Source organism: Vipera berus (genome assembly GCF_964194415.1).
Source record: "Vipera berus genome assembly, chromosome: 1".
Taxonomy (NCBI): Eukaryota; Metazoa; Chordata; class Lepidosauria; order Squamata; family Viperidae; genus Vipera; species Vipera berus.
Window position 1 is genome coordinate 341,165,517 of NC_138202.1, and position 24,329 is coordinate 341,189,845.

The following is a 24,329-nucleotide window of genomic DNA, read 5'->3' on the forward strand; positions in this document are numbered from 1 at the left end:
TTTCTAGCCTGGTGCCTTAACCACTAGACCAAACTGGCTCTCAGATTAACTCTTAAAGTGGCTCTGATCAAAGTCACAACATGACTGTGTGGCTATGCTGGCTGGATCTGATAGGAGTTGAAATGCAACATTATTATAGTTTGCAGATTCTTCGTCTCTCATTAAAAGTGCCACTAATGTTTTTTTTTTAAAAGTTTTATAAAAGTTACAATAGAAACCCACCCCTAAACCACCCCCCTCCCCCCCTTCCCAGAACTGAATACAGGTTTACAAAAATAACAATCAAAATCTAAATAACATTAATCAACTATATATGTAACCAAGTTCCTAACGCACTTTAACTCCCCTTTAACATGAACACAAACAAGATAAAAGTAAACATAAGAATAATAAGAACATAAAAACAAGATAATATCTATATTATTAAACAATACTACTACTACTAATAATAATAATAATTATAATTATAATAATAAAATATAATTTGTTGTTAGTTGCGAAGTCATGTCCGACCCATCGCGACCCTATGGACAATGTTCCTCCAGGCCTTCCTGTCCTCTACCATCTTCTGGAGTCCATTTAAGCTCACGCCTACTGCTTCAGTGACTCCATCCAGCCACCTCATTCTCTGTCGTCCCCTTCTTCTATTGCCCTCAATCTTTCCCAGCATTAGGCTCTTCTCCAGTGAGTCCTTCCTTCTCATTAGGTGGCCAAAGTATTTGAGTTTTAGCTTCAGGATCTGGCCTTCTAAAGAGCAGTCAGGGTTGATCTCCTCTAGGACTGACCGGTTTGATCGCAGGAGTCTTCTCCAGCACCATAGTTCAAAGGCTTCAATTCTTTGGTGCTCAGACTTTCTTATGGTCCAACTTTCACTGCCATACATTGCAACTGGGAAGACCATAGCCTTGACTATACGCACTTTTGTTGACAGGGTGATGTCTCTGCTTTTTAGTGTGCTGTCTAGATTTGCCATGGCTTTCCTCCCAAGGAGCAAGCGTCTTTTAATTTCTTGGCTACAGTCCCCATCTGCAGTGATCTTGGAGCCCAGGAAAATAAAATCTGTCACTACCTCCATTTCTTCCCTATCTATTTGCCAGGAATTGAGAGGGCCGGATGCCATGATCTTGGTTTTCTTAATGTTTAGTTTCAACCCAAGTTTTGCACTCTCCTTCTTCACTCGCAACAAGAATAAAATATAATAAAAACTAATAAAAATACCATAAAAACATACTAATATTAATAATATCATTCTATAGTTCATTCATAAGCTAGATGAAACTTTTTAGTCCCATATTTGTTCTGGATATAATCTATCTATCTTCTCCAGACCGAAATGTATCTTTCTTGTGAATGATCCTTCAAATAAGCAGAAATCTTAGCCATTTCTGCCAAATTTGACACCTTAAGTGACCAATCTTCTATAGTAGGCAAACTATCTTTCTTCCAATATTAACCTACCAAGAGCCTTGCTGATGTTATCAAATTCAGCATCAAATTTGTTTCTTTAGTATCACAATCTATAACAATACCCAATAAAAACAATTGTGGAGAAAATTTTATCTTTCTCTTAAAAATCTTTTGAATATTCCACCAAATTTTAATCCAAAAAGCTTTAACATTTCTACAAGTCCACCATATATAGGTAGCATCCAAACTACCACATCTCCAGCATTTGGGCTGTAAGTTAGGATACATGCAGGACAATTTTTTGGGATCCAAATGCCATCTATAAAACATTTTATAAAAGTTTTCTCTTAAATTTTGAGCCTGGGTAAATTTCACATTTCTAACCCAAATTACCTCCCATGTATCCAATGAAATTGGTTCTTGAATATTTTGAGCCCACTTTATCATACAATCTTTAACTAATTCTGTCTCAGAATCCAATTCTATTAAAGCATTATATATTCTCTTTATATGCGCTCGGTTTTGATCTTTAATTTGTTTTACCAAATTTTCATCAGTTAATGTAATACCAATTTTCTGATCTATCTTCCACCTCGTTTGCAATTGAGTATATTGAAACCAAGACTGTATGATATTTTCTTGTTTTAACTCACCTAATGATTTTAATTGCCAACCATTCCCTATCCATCTAAGTAATTCCTTATATGAAGTCATATCCAAGCTCACACCCACAGATACACCCTCTATATCGCATGCCCAGGAATCCCCCAAACTGGTATTTTATAATTTAACTTATAATAATATTTTTTCCATACACGCAATAAGGCATTCCTTAAAATGTGAGATTTAAATGCCTTATCCACTTTTTTATCATAAACTAAATATGCATGCCACCCATATAATAAGTCCCATCCCTCAAGGTAAAGTAATCTTTCATTTGTTAAATTAAGCCAGTCACTAACTGCTGATAAAACAACCCCATCATAATATAACTTCAAATTAGGCACTTTAAGTCCTCCTCTTTCCCATACATCTTGTAAGATCTTAAATTTAACTCTCGGTCTTTTCCCTGCCCAAATAAATTTATTAATACCCTTCTGCCACTCTTCCAAATTGGCATCCTTTTTCAATATAGGTATCATTTGAAACAAAAAAAGAAACTTTGGTAGAACATTCATTTTAACAGCTGCAATTCTCCCCAACAGAGATAATTGTAATTTTTTCCAACTATCTAACTCCTTTTGTACTTTTTGCCATAATATCTCATAGTTGTTCTTATATAATTTCATTTGAAGCTGAAATATATACTCCCAAATATTTAACCTTTTTCACTATTTCAAAACCCCTTAGTTTTACTAACTTTTCTTTTTCATTCTTAGTCATATGTTTAGATAATATTTTACTCTTATAATTATTTATCTTAAAACCAGAAACTTTCCCATATTGAGTTATAATTTCCATTAAATCTGTAACCGATTGAGTCGGTTGAGATAGTGTAACAACCAAGTCATCCGCAAATGCTTTTAACCTATAATCATTCTGCTTTATTTTTATTCCCCTTATTTTAGTTGATACACGAATTTTAATCAATAAAATCTCCAATGTTAAAACAAACAACAATGGTGAAAGGGGGCATCCCTGTCTTGTACCTTTTTCAATTTTAAATGCATCTGTTAATCCCCCATTAATTATAATTTGTGCCGATTGTTGTTGATATATAGCCTTAATAGATTGCAAAAATTTATCCCCAAAATTCATCTTATCAACAACTTTCAATAAAAATTGCCAATTCAATTGATCAAACGCTTTTTCAGCATCTAAAAATATCAGTGCCGCAGGGACTTGGTTGCTTTTATCCAAATACTCTATTAAATTTACAATTTGTCTTACATTATATTTCATATAGGGACGCGGTGGCTCAGTGGGTTAGGAAGCTGAGCTTGTCGATCAGAAGGTCGGCAGTTTGGCAGGTCGAATCCCGAGTGCCGCGTAGCAGAGTGAGCGCCTGTTACTCGTCCCAGCTTCTGCCAACCTAGCAGTTCGAAAGCACCTAAAAATGCAAGTAGAAAAATAGGGACCACTACAGTGGGAAGGTAACAGCGTTCCGTGCGCCTTTGGCATCCAGTCATGCCGGCCACATGACCACGGAGACGTCCTCGGACAAGCGCTGGCTCTTCGGCTTTGAAACGGAGATGAGCACCGGCCCCTAGAGTCGGAAACGACTAGCACGCATGTGCGGGGGAACCTTTACCTTTACCTTTACCTTATATTTCATATGTCTTCCAGTTATAAATCCAGACTGATCACTATGAATCATTTGTTTCAAAACCTGCATTAATCTATTTGCCAATATTTTTGCAAAGATTTTATAATCTATATTTAAAAGCGATATAGGTCTATAATTCTTTGGTTGGGTGGGATCTTGCTCCTCCTTTGGAATCAGCGATATAAAAGCCTTTCTCCAGGACGGAGGCACCACCCCTCCAGCCTGGATATTGTTAAATAATTCCTTTAACGGTTCTACCATCTCTGCAAATAATAATTTGTAATAAGTTGCTGATAACCCATCTGTACCAGGAGCCTTACCCAATTTTAACTGTTTAATTGCTAAAACGATTTCCTCAGAAGTGATTAATCGATTCATCTCCTCCCGTTGCTCATTTGAGAGCATAGTTATATGTGCTTCCTGTAGATACTTATCTATATCTAAAGCTTGTATATTCTCACTAGCATATAAATTTGCATAAAAATCTAAAAAACCCTTTTTAATCAAGTTTTGTTGATAAACCTCTTTACCCTTATATTCTATTTTCTCTATAGTATGTAATTTCTGTTTTTTCCTTAATTGATAAGCTAACCACCTACCAGGTTTATTTGCATTATAAAAAGTATTATGTTTCGCATACCGCAAGTTAGTTGCAACCCGATCTGCCATTAACATATTAAATTGCTCTTTCAGCAAATTTATTGAGTCCCTTACTCTCTTATTTAATGGGTTCAAAATAAGAGCTTTCTCTTTCAACTTAATTTCTTCTTCCAACTCTTTATGTTTTTGCATCTGCTTACGCCTATGTCTGTTATGCATATAAATCAAAACCCCTCTCATATAAGCTTTACTAGCGTCCCAAACCATTTCAATCGAAGTACCTTTATGCATATTCAAAGCAAAAAATTCTTTCAAATGTTCCCTACATTTCTCTGAGAACTCATCATATCTAAATAAATTTTCATTCAATCTCCAAGATCTTCTAATCCCATGTTTAACAGCATGGAAAACCTTTTTAAAAAGATTTTGGCTTCTAGCACCAAAATATTTTGTGTCCCCATCTGCGAACTGGAATCCTTCAGTGCCAGTATTGGATTCCGGGATAGGAATCCCTGAGTTCTGTTCAAACACAAATACTTGTTTCCTCTTAACAGATGTTTTGTTAGGAGCTATAAATATGCAGCCATCATCTCTGTTGTACCAAGAGCGGCTGATTGAAGGACACAATCTGCATGCATTTAGGAGGGTTAATGAAGGTGTTTGCGTATTAATAGCTCTAATTTTTCCTCTGAGGATGGAGATCAGGGAGGGCAAGCTAAGTCCTCCCTTGTGCAGCTGCTTCCGGCACTTGAGTGGTGAAAGGTGCCAGTTAGTGGACCATTCTCCATGGCTTCTTCTAGCCCCAGAGATAATCTGAGCCTCCTACGAACACACAATCACTTGGTGATCAAAATGAGGCCCCTGGTGCTAGGATAGAGAGGAGGAGGCCAATAATGCTTTGATAATAAGGTAGCGAAAAATGTTTAGAGTGGGGTTGCCACAGGCCAGATTCTGGAGGACTATTTTGCACTGGAGGATAGATAAAGAGCGACCTCAGGGTCAGATATACATGTTTCACCCACATGTTTCCCCATTTTGTGACTTCTTGAAGCCCCATTTGATCCCAGTTGTCCAAAATCAATGATGAATTTTTCTGACATTCTGAGCCTTGGTGGAGCAGTGGGCTATTGCCTCCTTAAGTAACACCAGCTGCCTGCAATTAGTGCAGGTTCGAGTCCCACCAGGCTCAAGGTTGACTCAGCCTTCCATCCTTCCGAGGTAGGTAAAATGAGGACCCAGATTGTTGGGGGCAATAAGCTGACTTTGTAATAATGCCGCTTTGGGGGGGGGGGAAAGCCCTAATAAGCAGGCATATACATAGAATGAAGGCTATTACTAAGCACATTGGTTTGTGCTTTAAAATTGTAAGCCGCCCTGAGTCTTCAGAGAAGGGCGGGATATAAATGGGATTAAAAAAAATGAGTAAAGGGTCTCTGCAGATTTTACTCCACTAGTTGTTGCTGACTATAGGGGGCGGTGCTCATCTCTCTTTTAAGGGCATTGAGCCAGCGTTGTCTGAAGACATTTCTATGGTCATGAGGCCAGCATGATGTCACCATTACCTTCCCACTGAACTGGTACCTACTTATCTACTTGCATTTGTATGCTTTTGAACTGCTAGGTTGGCAAGAGCTGGGGTAAGAACAGGAGCTCACCCTGTCGTGTGAAGCCCGGGTCTGAAACTTGGGCTGCCGGCTTTCCAGCTCACAATCCCAGCTTCTTAACCATGCCACCCCCATTTTCTGAAGTGGGAAATCTACCAAAATGTAGGGTAAGCCCCTGAAACCCAATTGTCCTAATTTTAAAAAGGCTCAACCTTTAACCAGGGGGGAAAGACAAGAAAATCCTTTCACCTGTCTGCCTCAGCCCCAAACAATATGATGAACTCTACCCTTCATGATTGGGAAACAACACTATGTTGAAATATATAAATTGAATCTGTCCATTTAGTTCAGTCTTCTGGATAACGCCTTCTGAACACCTTTCCTCTGTATGAGATCTATGGGATGTATTCCACTCCTATTTTGTGGAATAGCCTGACCTTCATCACCTTACTGCAATTCCATACACAGGTTAAATGTTTTATTCCAAAATTATTCACTCCTAGCTGTTTGTTTGTTTATTTGATCTACAGGTAGTTCTTGACTTATAACTGTAATTGAACCCACAATTTTGATCATAAGTTGTGATGGTCGTAAAGTCATAAAGATGGTCATGACCTCATTTTATGACCTTTTTTGCAGCTGTTGTTAAGCAAGCACATTGTTCGCTATGAGATGGTTGTTGCTGGAAACTAAAAGTAAATGCCAGTTTTTGGCAAAAACAGGGCGCTGTAAATGGCTGTAAATTTGCCAAGTGCCTAAAATGCGGTGATGTGACGAAGGGACAGACATCATAAGTCCCATTTTGGGATGTGTCCTAACTTTGAACATTCACTAAAATGACTAGTCGTAAGTCAAGGACTACCTGTATACAGTCACCCATCTCAAATATGTGACTGGAAAGGGTTCACAATAAAATAAATAAATACATAATGTAAAAATAAAAACACAGAGCAGCCAAGCACTGTAAAAACCACCATCAACAAGGCCAAGAGACCAGTTCCAACATACCCTTTGGGTTCCAGGCCCGGGCATGAAAGCAAGTTTTCAAGGCTTTGTTGTTGTTAGCTGCGAAGTCGTGTCTGACTCATTGCGACCCTATGGACAACATTCCTCCAGGCCTTCCTGTCCTCTACTATTTTCTGGAGTCCATTTAAGCTCACGCCTACTGCTTCAGTAACTCCATCCAGCCACCTCATTCTCTGTTATCCCCTTCTTCTATTGCCCTCAATCTTTCCTAGCATTAGGCTCTTTTCCAGTGAGTCCTTCCTTCTCATTAGGTGGCCAAAGTATTTGAGTTTTAGCTTCAGGATCTGGCCTTCTAAAGAGCAGTCAGAGTTGATCTCCTCTAAGATTGACCGGTTTGATTGCCTTGCAGTCCAAGGGACTCGCAGGAGTCTTCTCCAGCACCACAGTTCAAAGGCCTCAATTCTTTGGCGCTCAGCCTTTCTTATGGTCCAACTTTCACTGCCATACATTGCAATTGGGAAAACCATAGCCTTGACTATACGCACTTTTGTTGACAGGGTGATGTCTCTGCTTTTTAGTGTGCTGTCTAGATTTGCCATGGCTTTCCTCCCGAGGAGCGTCTTTTAATTTCTTGGCTACAGTCCCCATCTTCAGTGATCTTGGATCCCAGGAAAATAAAATCTGTCACTACCTCCATTTCTTCCCCATCTATTTGCCAGGAATTGAGAGGGCCGGATGCCATGATCTTGGTTTTCTTAATGTTAAGTTTCAACCCACGTTTTGCACTCTCCTTCTTCACCCACAACAAGAGGCTCTTTAGTTCTTCTTCACTTTCTGCCATTAGAGGCTTATGAAAGGCCAACAGCAATTTGGCCATCTAATTTCAGACAAAAGGCTTATGAAAGGCTAACAGCATTATGGCCATCTAATTTCAGACAAAATGATGTTCCATAGGATGGATGCAATGGCAGAAAAGTCTCTACTCCTTGGCTACTTGGTTAGCCAATGCTACTTAGCTGATGGGACCCAGCGCATGCCCCTCTTGTCAGCCCAAGTAGGACAGGTAGGAAACATAGGGAAGATTAATTGTGGGTGTCTGCCTATGAAGTAAACTTCAAGGTCAAAGTAGTCGATATTCACTCTGAAATAACAGACAACGCCAACTGTTTCCAAAACAATCTGAGCAATTGGTATAATTTCTGTCAGTAGTATTAATTTACGTTATTTGCATCATTACATAATTGACTTCACTTGCATCAACTCAAGTAAATTATGTAATTAAACTATGCTATTGATATGAATGGATGCAAATGAAGTTATATCAAATTGGATTTAATGCATGTTTAGGTATAACAGACATTCCTTCTTTCAACTGATCCACAAAATTGAGATTTTTCTTTGTGCAGAAAATGAGTTTTGTTGTTCAGAATTTCCATGTTGGCCTGAGAAATTTGGGACTTGTGGTCTTAAGATACTTGATGAGTGCTTCGTTAATCAGAGGGTGTTGTAATGAAAGGTTAACAGTGTGAAGATAGAAGTAAATGGATTAGCTTTCCTTGTAGCAGGAAGAGTTTGGAATGGAAGAATAGTAAAGAAGAGCATGTGAGGGATAAATTTAGGGTGTTGGATTTGGACTGAAGAAATTTAATGTTTGTTTTGCCTTAGTCAATGGAGTTTATTGAATGACTTTGGGCCAGTCACTATATCTAAGCCTATCCCACAGCATTGTTGTCTTAAGAAAAATCAGAAAATAGCGGGTGCTCACTTCCTTGGACTCTTTGAATAGGTCTAAATAATTTTCCTTTTCTCTCTTCTTCTTTTTTTAAAGGCATAACCTTCAATATTCTTTCAACCATAGCAATTTCAAGATGAGTGGACTTTAATTTCCAGCATGCTGGCTTGGGAATTTGGGGAGTTGAAGTCCACGCATCTTAAAGCTGCCAAGGTTGAGAAACACTGTCCTTTTTCTAACACATGATGCTTGTGGGGTATAACACACACATTGCATCAAATCATAGAATAACCAACTGTGAAATATCATTTAAGGACTGGAGGGACTTCAACTCCCAGAATTCCTGAGTCAGGAATTCCCCATCCCTCTTCTAGGGGATAGGGAGTGTTTAAAAGATGGTCAATACTAACAGTCAATGATATTTTCTCTCTCTTGTTTTTCAGCTCAGGCCAAAGTCCCCCCTACAAGCTCAGAAGCCCCAGAGGACTCCCAGCCTCCTGCCGCTGCTGTTCTACCAGTCAGTTACAATCTTTCCAACACCCGCTTGGCATTCTTCCTGAGAGAGACACGGCCGGTACCAAGAGGAAGCAATACCCTTGGCTTGACCCTTTCGGAACCTTTTGTTGTGTTCCAAACCAAGAAACTACCTGTGCTCAACGTCTCTTTGGGACCGTTCAACTCAGGCCTGGTGTTACCCAAGGAGCTGCTGCAGCCTTCAAGCACTCTGGAGATACCAGAACGCCTGACAGTGAACTGGAAAGTACGGGCCTTCATTGTTGGCACGCGGGTGCCAGCCAACCAACCCACAGCCCAGGTGCTATTCTATGTGGCCGGACGTGACTGGGATGATTTTGATGTGACCGAGCGGCTGCCCTGTGTGCGACTCCATGCCTTCCGTGAGGCCCGTGAGGTCCGGGCCTCTTGCCGCCTTCGGGGTAGCCTGGCCACCTGCCTAGCCCAAGCTGAGCTGCCTCAAGCTTGGTTTGGACCTGCTGCCGTCCCCCTGGGGAGGAGGAAAGTGGTGGAGGACATTGAACCGGCTGGAGATGTACAGCAAGTAGAACTCTATTACACGCTTCATGCTCCCGATGCAATGGGGGAATGTGGGAGCGAACCTATGGGACGGAGAGGCGGGGCCAGTGCGCGGATCGAAGGTCCCACCCAACACCCTCTCCTGCGCATTGGCAGTCTGAGGCTGGTTCAGCTGCCGCCCACCCAGCCCTTGCAGGAGCAGCGACTGGATGACAGCATCTTTATCCGGCTGCCTGAGAAACCTCTCAAACCAGGCGAGGTGCTCAGTGTCACCCTGTACCTGAGGGGCAACTCAACGGTTGAGCACTTCATGCTTAGGTAAGCACTGCCCGCAGGGGCCAGGGGTTGTTAAAGGGTCCACAGCACAGCTCTCCATCGCTGTTGGTGTGGTGGCATCAAGCCCATAACACAGAGACCAGATTACCCAAGACTTGAGTAAGGAGTTTTAGTCAAACAATTCATTTTGGAATCGATAGAAAAGATTCATCGCTCAGGATTGAAATGAGGGGGTCCTTGGTGCTCGCTCAGATGCTAACACTGTGTTCTGTTCCAGCCTGCGACCAGCCCTGTTTGAATGTCAGGGACAACCCCTTTTTATAGTCAACAGCCTGGAAAAAACCCAACCAAATTTATTTACAAAAAGTTCAGACAAAAGTTAAACAAAAAGTTCAAACAAGAGTTAAACAAGAATAACAGACCAGGACTCTAGCAGAAGATCTTCAAATGGTTGCCTTCAGCAACCAGCACCTCCCACACATTCCCCTTTTATCAGCAGTCCCAAGGCGTGGCTTCTCATTGCCTTCTCCCGAGTTGCCTCATTGGTTTCCTCTGTTCTGCTCTGCTAGATTGCCTCCTGCTTCTAGCGTCACTGAACAGAGCCAGCTGTGGATCATCTTCTTCCAATCCCTCATGTTCACACAGCTGAGTCTGAGGAGGAACAAGATGGGAGAGGCCTGGCTGAGAGTTCTGCAGTGCATCAGAACCTTCCTCTGACACCAAAGGCTTTCCAAACCCCTCCTCCTCTTCCTCTTCAGAATCATCAGACTCAGCTGCTGAAACCACAGGCTGACGCTGAATCACAACACACTGATGGTATTACCTAGGTTGGTAATGAAGTGCCTGCAAGAAAACATCCAAGCTCAGACAGTGCCAAGGACCCCTCATTTTGAAATCTTGGAAAACTGCAGTAGGAAGCTCCAGCCCTCTTTTATTAGTGAATTCATTAAAGCAGGGTCTCTTTGAGTATTTGAATCTGTTTTTCCTGCGCTTTTTGCAAGCTGTCGTTTATAAATTACTATCAAAGTCATTTCCCATCTGTTGCTTCTTTATGTTTGGTTTCTGCCTTTTATTTCTGAGTCTCCTTGCAACCTCTCACAGGAGCATCCTGGAAAGGTGTGGAAGGTTCTTATATGCAAACCTCTAACAAAGTCCACAGCAGTCACTATCTTGTAGACCAAAAATGAGCAATCTGGAGTCTGGATGTTTTAAGGCAGCAGGTGGGAGGTGGTGGTGCGGGGGGGGGGGGGGGGGGGGGAAGAAGGGCCAAAAAGTACTTTGCAGCTTTGCTGTGCAAATTCTGCTCTCTGCCTTTTGTTACTTTTGTTAAATAAGTCAACTTTCTTCAGTACCTAATATAGAGTTTCTGTGACATTTAGACATTCACTTAACCCTACATGGAAGAAAGTGTAGGCCAGAAATGACACAAACAATTCATATTCCAAACACAGAAATTCAGAGGCTCACAAGTAGATGCAGATAGATTATATTATTTATTTATGATTACTCCTATGACAGTGTTGGGCTTTTGGCAAGAATTTATCTTCAGGTTTTCCCCATCAGGATACCCAAATGCGGTTAGGGTCTTTGTCTTTGTTTGATTTGTGAGTCAATTTATCTACACCCCAGTTTTTCCATTAAATAAAGCATGAAGAAGTTTGTTACAAATGTTAAACATTCTAAACAAATAAATTATAAGGCACTATAAGCTGCGAACATAACAGTGGGCATGAGCATCCTAAATGAGGCTGGGTTATATCTCCTTCAAATCCTGAAAAAACCAAAATTTGATGTATAGGAATTAGGAGGGTGTTCCAATAATTGGGTACTATGTGCAGGGTTGCAGAAATACAGATGACCACTTGATGACACCAAAGGCATGTATTCCTCGACTTATGACCACTGGCTTAGCTTAACAACCTGGTTCCAAAGTTCTGATGGCCACCCCCCCCACACGCCTGTGATCACATGACCACATGTCAGGCACTCAGCAACCAGCTTGCATTTATGGCCATTTGCAGCATCCCATAGTCATGTGATCACATTTTACAACAGTTTTGCTGAAAATTGGTGTTTTTTCTGGTTTTCGGCCATACCGGCCCATAGCAAATCATTGCTTTGTTTAATGACCATGACATTCACTTAATGATCACTACAAAAAATTATAAAGTCAGTCACGTGGATGTCCCAATGTATGGCCATCATAACTTATGAATGTGATGGGCAGGCTCCATTACGGTCATAAGTTGAGGACTGCCTACAGATTGCCAACTTGTGACCATCCTGAGATGGCAGCTCTTTCCAAGAATTCAGGTGCTGTAACAACAATGGCCCTACCACTTTATAGCCAGCCACCCACTCCAAATGTGATTTTCTTTTTCAGTTTAATAAGCTGATGTTGGGCAGTTGAGTGTAATGCCCAAGGAAATGCAGAGGGAGAGAATGGAGGGACCTAATTTGAAGGTCTGTGAGAAAAAGATGTTGCTCTCTCTTTCTTGTTGCTTGGCAGGGTGAAGGCCAAAAAAGGGGTGAACCTGCTCAAAACCAGATCCAGTCACCACGAGTGGCTTGTGAATTCAGAATTTCAGACAGGCAGCAAACACTCCACTTCAACTGTTGAAGTTGCGTGGATTGGTGGAATTTTGCCCAGGTAAGTCTCTGAATTTTAAGATTCTGCTCCATTTACCCATTTTCTGAGCTGCAAGGTCTTAGAAAATGTGCCCCCTTTCCCCCTGAAATGTAAGCATATTTGTAATTAAGGATGAAAAAGATTTCAAGGAGTCTTTGGGGAATCAAAGTCCCCAGCAGCTCCTGTGAACTGAAGTTCAGTATGTCGGAAAGTTGTTGATTTGTGGAAGGGGTAAAATTTAGCACTTCCCCTGAGATGAAGGCAAGGCTGATGCAAGACCTGGGACTTTCTCTGAGATTTGCGGAAACTAGGACAAGCCCCAACTCACAGCCTGAGCAGAACTTTAAAAAATAATAAAGCTATCTTTGATGGAATGTGAAACCTAAGGCATGGATCAAAAGCTGAGTTTCTCTGTAAGAGAAATCTTCTTGGAGAATGGCTGAAAAGTCTTTGTAGTGGGCTTGTTTCATGCTGAGTTCCTCAAGGAAGAAAGAGCCCAGATGAATAGCTTCAATTTCTCTTACTCTGAGATATATGGAAATGAAAGCTGGGAAGCTAGTAGGGAGGAGACGGACAGCCTTGATGCTCAGAAACACCCAGCCTAGAATAAGAATCTGGTTCTGCAAGCACCAGAATTAAAATGTAGGCTATTTGTGGAGAGAGACGCAATAATCTGGCCCTGTGTTTACCACATCTATTTTTGAGATTAATAGGGAGCCTTTTTATATATAAAAAGTATTTAAATGGATGTTCTCTTCAGTGTGATTCCTTTGGAGTCAGTCTTCAAAACCGTGAGGGCTAGAAGCTTAGTTTTTTAAAAAAAGTAAATGCAATGACATGGCCAGGGATCCACTCAGCTGCTACAGTGAATAGATCTTAGGGATGGGTTTTTTGGAGGGATTTGAGAACATGCAGAGAAATCTCGATTTGAATCTCTGATGTATTGACTGGTGAGGGTGGTAGGGGATAGAGTTTTCCTTACTGGTTTGGACTGGGCTCCTCTCCTTCCAGCCCAGTTCCCTGAATAACTTTTGGCAAGTTGCTGTTTATCAGTTCAGCCTACTTCACCAAATAATGGTGAAGATAAAGTGGCCACAGAACCAGATATATGATCTTGGGTCTTAAGAGAAAAGTTAGGTTATAAATTGAAATAGCAGTAAGAGGCATAAGCACAATAATAATAATCACAATAACAAAACTACCAGCAAGAAGAAGGAGAAGAGGAAGAAGAGGAGGAGGAGTACTCAAATTGCACTCAATGTGTAGACCTCAATGGAACTACATTTACAAGGAGAGAAGTAAGCAGTGTGGTACCCCAAGGTTCCATTTTAGGCCCAGTACTCTTCAACAACTTCATAAATGATTTAGATGAGGGAATAGAAGGGGAACTCATCAGACTCACTAAACTGGCAGGCAGAAGACAGGCTCAAGATCCAGGTAGATCTTGAAAGACTTTGAACACTGGGTCCTATCTAACAAAATGAAATTCACTTTAGAGAAAAGTAAGGTTTTACACTTAGGCAAGAAAAACCAAATGTACAGGTAAAGATTAGGTGAAACATGGCTCAATAGCAGTATTTATGAGAAGGATCTCAGAATCCAAGTGGACAATTACATAAATATGAGCCAGCAGTGTACGGCAGTAGTCAAAAAAGCCAATGTAATCCTAGGTTGCATTAACAGAGGGACAGAATCAAGATAATGTGATTTATAAAGCCTTAGTAAGACCACACTTGGAATACTGCATCCAGTTTTGATCACATTGTAAAAATGTGGAAAGTGTGGAAAAGAGCAACAAAGTTGATTAGAAGGCTGGAGGGTAAAACATATAAAGAATTGTTGCAGGAATTGGGTATGTTTAGCTTAGTGAAAAGAGGGACCGATAGCAGTTTTCCAATATTTGAGGTGCTGCCAGAAAGAAGAGGGGGCCAACCTATTTTCCAAAGCACCAGAAGGCAAGACAAAAAACAATGGATGGAAACTAATCATGAAGAGAAGCAACCTAAAACTAAGGAGAAATTTCCTAACAGTGAGAACAATTAACCAATGGAATGACTTGCCTTCAGAAGTTGTGGGTGCTCCATCACTGAAGGTTTTAAAGAAGAGATTGGACAGCCATTTGTTTGAATGGGGGGTTGGATTAGAAGACCCCCAAGGTCCCTTCCAACTCTGTTATTCTGTTAAGGGAGGACAAAGTTTTTTGTTTCATGTTGTGACTTTAGGATCTGTGGGTTGTAATTGAATAGATGAAGCATTTTCTTGCTCCTGCTATTCTACCAGACCTGGGAAATTTGCTGTGATACTGGTCCAGCACATGCCACAATTTATGTTCATTAGGTATTTTTAGCTGTAACGAGATGAAGAGGTTGGCCATGAACCAGCAGGAATCTGGCTGGCTCTCTCACTCTCAGGCTGCAGATTAAATTCAGCCTTGAAAGGTGAAAGTGGGCGATGAATTTAAAGTGATTACCATCACCTTTTAAGAAAGCATTCCGATCAAATCTTACAGCAGTGGGAAAGGAAAATGACTTCGGATTACTGGCTTTCAAATCCTTTAGCCTTGCTCCTTTTTAGAAGTTTGAACATCGTGATTGTCATGACATTTTCATTCTCAGCATCAGTTCCACTGGTGCATTCTGGGAAGAGGCTGAACAGAGTAGTGGAGGGAGTGGGGAGCGATGGGACAATCGAGAGGGCAAGGGTGCATTGGTGCTCCTCATTGGGTTTCTGTTCCTCAGAAGAATCAGGACACAACATGTAGATTTTTTGGGATTGTAAAATGTTCAGGTTATTGCTAAGCGTGTAAGCCGCCCTGAGTCTTCGGAGAAGGGCGGGATATAAATGGAATTAAAATAAAATAAATAAAATAAATAAAGGACACGCCATACAGAAGATTTAACTGAGCAGCACATTCCTCTTCTTATTCACATTACATGTGTAACCTAGTTTCCAAATCTATTTGTTTTCTGAGTCCATAGAATAAATTGAACTGTAAACTAACCAAGCAGTCTGGATTTGCACAGAACAAAGTTGACCCTAGACAAACTTAGCATGAAGTGCAAATGCAGCCGAGAAGGTCTTTTATTTGAGCTGATTAACCTTGTCTGGACACAGCTTAGGTTTTGTCTGCATTTGACCCCACTGCTTCCCTCTGGCTTTCCCTGATTCTAGGGGGAAAATTGAAAAGACTCTGCTGGATGACACCCAAGGTTTTCTATCATTCATTGCCTTATTTTCCACAAAGGAGAACAGGATATCTCCACTAGCAATGTCAGGAGGCAATGCTGACTTTCTGTGGCTTCCCCAAACTCAGATCTGTTTGAGGATAGGGCAGATATAGAGAGTTTCATTCTTTACCATCCTGGTTAATAAAACGAGCCTATCTGAATCAAATCAAAAATCCATTTTATCTGATTTCTTCTTTCTTGGCTTTGATTAAACTGCACTGTGGAAGCTGAAACAGAGGGTATGAAGGCAATGACCAACTTCCATTGTATCTATGTGACACAGATGGCTAGGGAATTCTGGGAGTTGAAATCCGCATTTTAAAATTGCTGAGACAGAGAAACACTGATCTAGTGTCTAATTGTCAAGTTTCCAACGCATGGGCTTTTCAAGTGACTTTGAGGCATTGTTTACCTTAAAAGTCCTTTATTAGCCTAATACACCGGCAAATGCTTGCTCGAAGGAAGCTGGAATCTGAAATCTCCACCCCCTTGCACAATATATTAAACACAATTCTCCACCTTTCTAATTTAGTCATTGATCATATTCTCCAATTAATTTAAAGAATCCGTTTTCCCGCCAAGTTCTTATCTTCTTTTATTTCATATGGCCTTGGGGTACAATCTTCCTCCTCCCTCCTCCCAGCCATAACCCTATCTCTTAAAGCAATACACAAGTTTAACATATGAAATAGCTGCTTCTTCATCTCTTGTCAAGCAAGAACATTCGATGTTAGCAGTGTTGATACTAATATTTAAATGTACACATATCTTCCTCTATAAGGGAGATGGGTTGTTTCTAAATACGATAAGTAAATATAAATTAAAAAATATTTGTATTTCCACATGAAGGTTTGATTTGCTAAGTGTTACAATAGGAAGCACAATAAGAGCAGGAAAGTATTATGTGTAGAAAAGCTGGTGTGGAACGGTTGGGGTGTGGAACGGTTGGACCATCCTCATCAAGCTATAACATTCATTGGATAAATTTAGCTTTCTTTACCAACCTAATGATTTTCAAACATGCGGAATTACAACTCTCCCACCAAGCAGGAAAATGATGGCAGTTAATGATGTCTGTAAGGAAGCTCAATGCCTCTGAATGGTAGAAACAGGACATGAAAGTAAATTATATACAGAGAAGGGCTACCTCGGAATATGGAATTCCATTTAGCTGTTAACGGATTAACAGAGCTCTCTCTTTCTCCACAGATTTTGATCTAATCCTTCTTTAAAGCCAGCTGAAACACAGGCTACAACACCTCTAAGAATGCTTAGCAGAGAACCCTTCCGTTGCTTTATTCCTTATTATGTCATTTTCTAGTGTGACATTTTATTCTGTGCAGCAATATAGGGACACCTGCAGTGTTCCTTGATTTGCTGATATGGTGGGTGTTATGTTCACTTGCAAATCCTCTGTCTTTCTGGATCGACAGAGAGCACCCCTCATAAACTTGGCATCTGCCAGATAGGATTGGGATGGCTGGATGTTTTGGGAGAGAGACAGCACTAGCTTGGAGAAGACTAATACAAAGAATGGTGTCCTTTTAGAGAAAGCACTTCCTGTCTAGGCAGAGCAGAATGCCTTTGGGAAATGTTGATCAGGGGATGGAGGCTAAAACATATAAAGAACGGTTGCTGGAATTGGGTATGTCTAGTGTAATGAACAGAAGGACGTGATGTGATAACAGTATTCCAATATCTCAAGGGTGGCCACAGAGAAGAGGGAGTCAAGCTATTCTCCAAAGCACCTGAAGGCAGGACAAGAAGCAACAGATGGAAACTAACAAGGAGAGAAGCAACTTAGAACTGAGAAACTTCCTGACAGAACAATTATAGGTCGTCCTTGACTTACAACCACAATTGAGCCCAAAATTTATGTTGCTAAGCAAGAAATTTGTTAAGCAAGTTTTGCCTCCTTTTACAAATTTTCTTGCCACATTTGTTAAGTGAATCACTGCAGTTGTTAAGTTAGTAAGAGAGTAGTTAGGTGAATCTGGCTTTCCCCACTGACTTTGCTTGTCGGAAGGTTGCAAAAGGTGATCACATGACCCCGGGATATTGCAGGGTCATAACTACATGCTTGTTGCCAAGCATCTAAACTTGGATCATGTGACCACAGGGATGCCGGAACGGTTGTATGTGTGAAAAATGGTCATAAGTCACTGTAATTTCAAACGGTCACTAAATGAATTTTTCTAAGTTGAGGACTACCTGTAATCAGTGGAACAAGTTGTCTTCAGAAGTTGGACAGCCATTTGTCTGAAAAGGTATCGGGTTTCCTGCTTGAGCAGGGGGTTGGACTGGATGACCTCCAAGGTCCCTTCCAACTTTGTTATTCTGTTGTTTGAGTCTCGGTAGGTTAAAATAACTGGATAGGATTAGCCATTTGAGCCAATTAAAATAGAAAGCCAATGGTTTCTCATTCTCTCCCCTCCACCTGCTTCTGCCCCATTTATGGCAGCAATAATGCCTGTGTGCAACACTTCCCTATCAGTGCGATATCCCTGGTGAATGGCATTCCCACATCGATTGCAGCCTTACATAGGACAGATTCATTACTTTGGCACTGTGAGGACTGGGGGGGGGAGGGGTGGCACTGTTGGGTTGTGAATCTGTAGTTTCCATAAAGCATAAATTGTGTGGTGTTGGGCTGTAAATAGCTGGGCTGTTTGCCCTCTTTCTCCCATTAATTAGCTAATTGCTAACCACTCCAGGATGCTTCCTCTTGTAAGCTATTTCCTAAGCTATGTAAAGTCATTTATCTTAGCAATTCTCATCCCTGGAATTCTCTTCAAACATGCTGCCATTTCTCTCTTCTAAAATGTATCCTCAGAATTTGAATTATCCCTGAGTCTTCTGACTTAAGCTTTTTGAGTCCCTTTTCCATGTTTAGTTCAGATGATAAATCAATACTTGGTGTTCCCCAGAAGCTCTGATTGAATAGTTGCCATTAATAGCATGCTTCATTCATTCATTCATTCATTCATTCATTCATTCATTCATTCATTCATTCATTCATTCATTCATTCTATTTGTAACTTCCTACCTCACATACATGGCTCTAGGCAACTAGAGGCTACTGCTAAGCTTGTAAGCCGCCCTGAGTCTTCGGAGAAGGGCGGGATATAAATGGAATTAAAATAAAAAAATAAAAATAAAATAAAACTTACTTCTTCTTCCTAGTATTTTTCCTTTTGGATCAACAAACCCCATTTCTTGTGATCAAAGGCAGCAGAACCAATTGGATGATTTTCATGACCATGTTAAATGTATCCTGCCACATTTGCTTCAGTTTTCAATAAAATAAATACAACAGATAAAATAAGGTCGTCCTCGACTTACAGCCGCAATGGAGGACAATGTTTTTGATGCTAAGTGAGACATTTGTTAAGTGAGTTTTGCCCCATTTTAAATCTTCCTTGCCACAGTGGTTAAGTAAATCACTGCAGTTGTTAAGTTAGTAATAAGAGTTTCTAAGCGACTTCACCATTGACTTTGCTTGTCTTGTCAGAAGGTCGCAAAAGGTGATCACGTGACCCTGGGACACTGCAGCCATCATAAATATGAGTCAATTGCCAAGCATCTGAATTTTGATCACATGGCCATGGGTGTGAGTGTGAAATGGTCACGTGTCATTTTTTTCCAGTGCTGTTGTAACTTCGAACAGTCACTAAATGAATTGTTGTAAATCAAGGACTACCTGTACAAAATGAAATACATAGCAGCTGGGCATCTTCCAAACAATTATCCCATCCCACCCCACCCATGCCGGCAGAGGAGACATGCTGCGGACCCCGTCAATCAAGGAATTCTGTCTGGTGGAGTCCAGGAGGAGTAACTTTTCTACTGTGGTTCCTGCCTTTGGGAACAACACCTCCCCCCCCCAGCCAGGTGAGATTTTCACTCACCTTATGACCTTCCATAAGGGCCTGAAGACCTGGGGGGGGGTATTGAACCATTTTGGAGGTGGCTATTGCATTAAGAAGACATTCCACCTCTCCTGGTGTACTTCTTGCTCCTCTTCATCTTTTAACTGTATTTATTATTCTTATTTCTTTTTTTAAAAAAATATGTTTTATTGATTTTTAACATAATCACCTTAATATTTGGTAAACAGCGTGTTGTCTGGGTTGGTATTTAAAAACAATCAATAACAATTAGTTTCTATAATTCTATAGTCCACATAGTAGCTTTGCTTGATTTTCTCTTCTTCCAATAATATTGTCTTTTGCCAACCTTGAATTAATACAGTTCTTATTATTTGAATAAATGACAATTAAATATAGAGATTTTTCTCATGTTTCTGCAAATAATAACTACATCAATGTAAAGCTTCGTTTCATTGATCGTCTTGATTGCCTCGTCATAGATCCTGTTTACAAAATTCTTATTTAAATTTGTTTTCCCCACAATATTCAAAGCATTCTTACTGATTAAGGTTTTATCAAAATTAGTTACACTTAAGTATTTAAGTCTTTTCTCATACAAGCCATTACATTTGTACATTTCTCATATCTTAAAGAAAAAGAAGAAAGAAAAAACAGAGAAAACATTTCTTTTATATGAGCCATCCCAACATTTTTATATTTCTCATGTCAAAAAACCAACCACAAAGGAAAAAAGAAAGAAAGCATACTATGTTACTTGAGGAGTTCATCCCTCTTAAACTAATCTTCATTTATATTCAAAATCTTTCTATTTCTTTAATCATATTCAAACAGATGTTTAATTTTTAAATAGTCCCTCTGGTAAATCCCATCATTTAATTCCTTAATTCTCACTTTACCCTTTTTCCCCCCCCAAACATCTTTCCTGATCAATATGCTTCGTTGAATCAAAGAATCTTCCCATAATCTTGTAAACGTTGTTGCAGGTACAAAAGGCAAAACAGTTAAGATGTTTTTATAGAAAGGTTTCGCCCTTCGTATTTATTGAGAATCTTTTTCTTTCTTTCTTTCCTTCTTTCTTTCTTTCTTTCTTTCTTTCTTTCTTTCTTTCTTTCTTTCTTTCTTTCTTTCTTTTCCTTCCTTCCTTCCTCCCTCCCTCCCTCCCTCCCTTTCTTTCTTTCTTTCTTTCTTTCTTTCTTTCTTTCTTTCTTTCTTTCTTTCTTTCTTTTCCTTCCTTCCTTCCTTCCTTCCTTCCTTCCTTCCTTCCTTCCTTCCTTCCTTCCTCCCTCCCTCCCTCCCTCCCTCTTTCTTTCTTTCTCTTTCTTTCTTTCTTTCTTTCTTTCTTTCTTTCTTTCTCTCTTTCTTTCTCTCTTTCTTGATTTTATTTATCATTTTTTCTCTCTCAAGTTCTCATAGTTCTCCTGGCAAAATTCATTTTGTCAAATCTTCTTTCTTGTCCTCAAACTTATTTTGTAATCTTAGAGTATATGTTGTCTTTTCCATGTCCAGAATTTTCTATAGGTTTTTTCCAATCTGGGTTAAGTCAAACTTCTTTGTATTGTTAAATTCCATCTTAAAATCTTTCTCCTCTGTCTCATATTCAGATATCTGTTTTTTCTGCTCACTCTCTATTTTTATTTTCTGAGAATTTTTGTGTTGTAAAGTTAAATTGGAGATGTGTTCATTTATGTTCTCAAAGTTATTTTTAATTTCCTCGTGGTTTGAGATCATTGTTGTTTGGATTAGTTGCAACATAGCATAGATCTCCTTCTGGAAAGTGTTTTTGCTTGGTATATTCTTTCTGCAGCTCTCTGGTTTTCCATGATAGCCAAAAATCAGGGTTTTCCTGATTTCCTGAAATTGGAATAAATACAATAAATAAATAAAAATAGCAGTAGCAATAGCACTTAGACTTATATACCACTTCATGATACTTTATAGCAGTCTCTAAGCGGTTTACAAATGGTCAACTAACAATCTGGTTCCTTATTTTACTGACCTCGGATGGAAGGCTGAGTCAGCCTTGAGCCGGTAAGAATTGAACTGCTGGCAATACTGCATTCTAACCACTGCGCCACCACAATGGAATCATGTGACTGCAAAATGGGGTGGGGGGGCAGGTGTCAGAACTTCTAACTTGTGTCATAAGTAGCCTTAGGAAGGGATGTCCACCATAACTTTGAACTGTGTTTAAGTGGTTGGTTGTAAGGGCTACTTAAAACACAATGAATAGACCTCAGGAACGGTATATCCCTGTCATTCATATAGTCCCAGTCCTGTTTTCTTTTTGCAAAGCATTAAGGACTTTGGGTCTGGATGTTAGTTGAGCCCTTGCTATATGGTGTTTATATTTTTATTTATGAAATTTATAGATCGCCCATCTTACTCTCAAGAGCGTTTGTGTTTCTTTTTGCTGGTCTAGAGCACAATTTATTTTTATGCTCTTTTTTGCTGTTTATTTATGGTAGGTTTTTATTTTTTCTGGCTCTGAAGAATAACATCAGAAGTATTGAACAGGTTTTGTTTTGTTTTTATCTTGTATTTTTTAACTCTGATTACTGGTTTCAATGAAAGAGAGGGAGATTTGGGGACAGAAGCCAGGAGAGCTGACCAAATAGAAAAAAGCATGGAGAATATATCAGTTTAAAATCCCCATATTACCACAAATATCTTGATTTTTTTTCCCCAACAGCAATTTTGGAGCTGCAGAATGAGAGGCAGTTGCAGTATGGAGCAGCTAAGAGACCCAAGAGGAGATACCACATGTGTGAATCAATTCTTTGGTGGCCATTGAACATACTTTATAGTTCAATATGATACAACTGACAGGATAGCAATAACAACAGCATTTAGACTTATATACCACCCCACAGTGCTTTACAGGACTCTCTGGGTGGTTTACAATGTCAGCATTATTTGCATATTGCCCCCCAACAGTCTGGGTCTTCATTTTACTTACCTCAGAAGGATGGAAGGCTAAGTCAACCCTGAGTCCTGTCAGAATCGACCTCCTGGTTGTTCGATTAACCACTATGCCACCTGGGCATAGTTGGATAGTGATACCAACTGTGTCATGCTATGTTCTTACAGGGGTAGGATTTCTTTTTTTTCGGACTGTGTTCAGATAAAAACTGAAGAAAACACATTAAGCTTGGTCTGTGTGAATCTTTGCGACTTAGGAAGTGGTGCAAATTCCACCCATTTGTTCCATTTTGTGAGTGAATGCGTGAACCCAGAAAAATGAGAGAATTAATTAAGGTGCTGGTCTAGAAACTAGGAGACTATGAGTTCTAGTCCCATTTTAGGCATGAAATCCAGCTGGGTGTCTTTGGGCCAGTCAGGGCAATCCATCCCACAGGGGTATTATTGTGGTGAAAATGGGAGAAAGGAATATTAGATAGGTTCACTTCTTGAGATATCTATAAAGTAATAAAGCTGGGATAAAATCTAATAAATAAATAAATTCAGTAACCAGATTGAATGCAGTCTTTCTCTGGTTGTCTTTGGATATTTTTTTTCACTACTGTGTTTAGTTTGCTGTAGTGCTTACGTTAGTTTCTTGTACTTCCTAGGTTAAAATAATAGCAGTAGCATTTAGGTCTTATATATTCCATAGTGCTTTACAGCACTCTCTGGGCAGTTTACAAGGTAGAAGCATTATTTGCATGTTGCCCCCAATCATTTCGGTCCTCGTTTTACCGACCTCAGAAGGATGTAAGGCTGAGCCAAGGATTAACAAGAACAGTTTTTGACAATCAGAGGGATCTATGCAGGAAGGGGCTCTGGGGATGCCAACCCTTGCCTTAATCACTGACTAGGTGGTAGCTGATAAATTGGAGTTATTTCTCATTTTTGCATAAGCTTAGGCTTGCTTTCAGTTGAAGTGGTATATGAATTGCTGCTATAGCTTCCTTTCCCTCCTAGCAGATAAATAATTTTCAGTCACTGCATTTGACTTAGTTTCACATTTTTATTCTGTTTTCAACATTCTATTATAGTCTTTCAGTGGATAAATAACTTCTAAAGAAGATTGCATGCAGTCCAGGTACTTACATTTAGAATGTTTTAGATAGAGCTAGTAATTCTTTCACAGTGTGCAGTCCTGTGTAAGTCTTACTAAGGACAACACACAAAGACTTATTCCAAGGTAGAGTAACACAGTTTGCTCTTGAGCAATTGCTGGAATAATATTTTTTTAAGTAAACCATTTTATCAAGGGCTAATCTTTTTATAATGTCTAGCAGTTTATTACCAAGCAACCTGAATACTGCAACAGTAATGTAATAAATATGATATTTTGTCAGGGATGTCTTTTGATGAGGAAAAAAAAATCCACAAATGTTTGCAGAAATAATATTTGTTTGTTTAAAGCCTTGTAGTTTAGCTAGTAAGGCGGATTATAGATCAGTAAAATGAGAGAACCCCACCTTGACAGTATAGTATAAAAAGATATTGCATGCAAGGAAAAAGGGAACGTGGCAGAAGAAAAAAAAACCTACCACCACCAAATATTCATATAGCAATTTAAGGTTCTTGTACTGCTTAGCCTGCTGGGGTGGCTGTTGGAAGATGATTTGAAGAGCAGTAAATCTTCTCAGGGACGCGGTGGCTCAGTGGGTTAGGACGCTGAGCTTGTCGATCAGAAGGTTGGCAGTTTGGCGGGTTGAATCCCGAGTGCCGCGTAGCAGAGTGAGCGCCTGTTA

General features: G+C 39.9%; 1 protein-coding gene across 1 annotated transcript in view; it reads left to right on the forward strand.

Annotated features, from left to right (window-relative positions):
- The window catches only part of TMEM132E (transmembrane protein 132E), a gene marked incomplete at both ends in the record, with an annotated part of 238,057 nt that overhangs the window by 189,059 nt on the left and 24,669 nt on the right, over positions 1-24,329 (forward strand). Inside the window, 2 exons of the mRNA XM_081313159.1 lie at positions 9,019-9,925; positions 12,393-12,533. Of these exons, the coding sequence (XP_081169285.1) occupies positions 9,019-9,925; positions 12,393-12,533 (1,048 nt within the window). The remainder of the gene's footprint in view (positions 1-9,018; positions 9,926-12,392; positions 12,534-24,329) is intronic.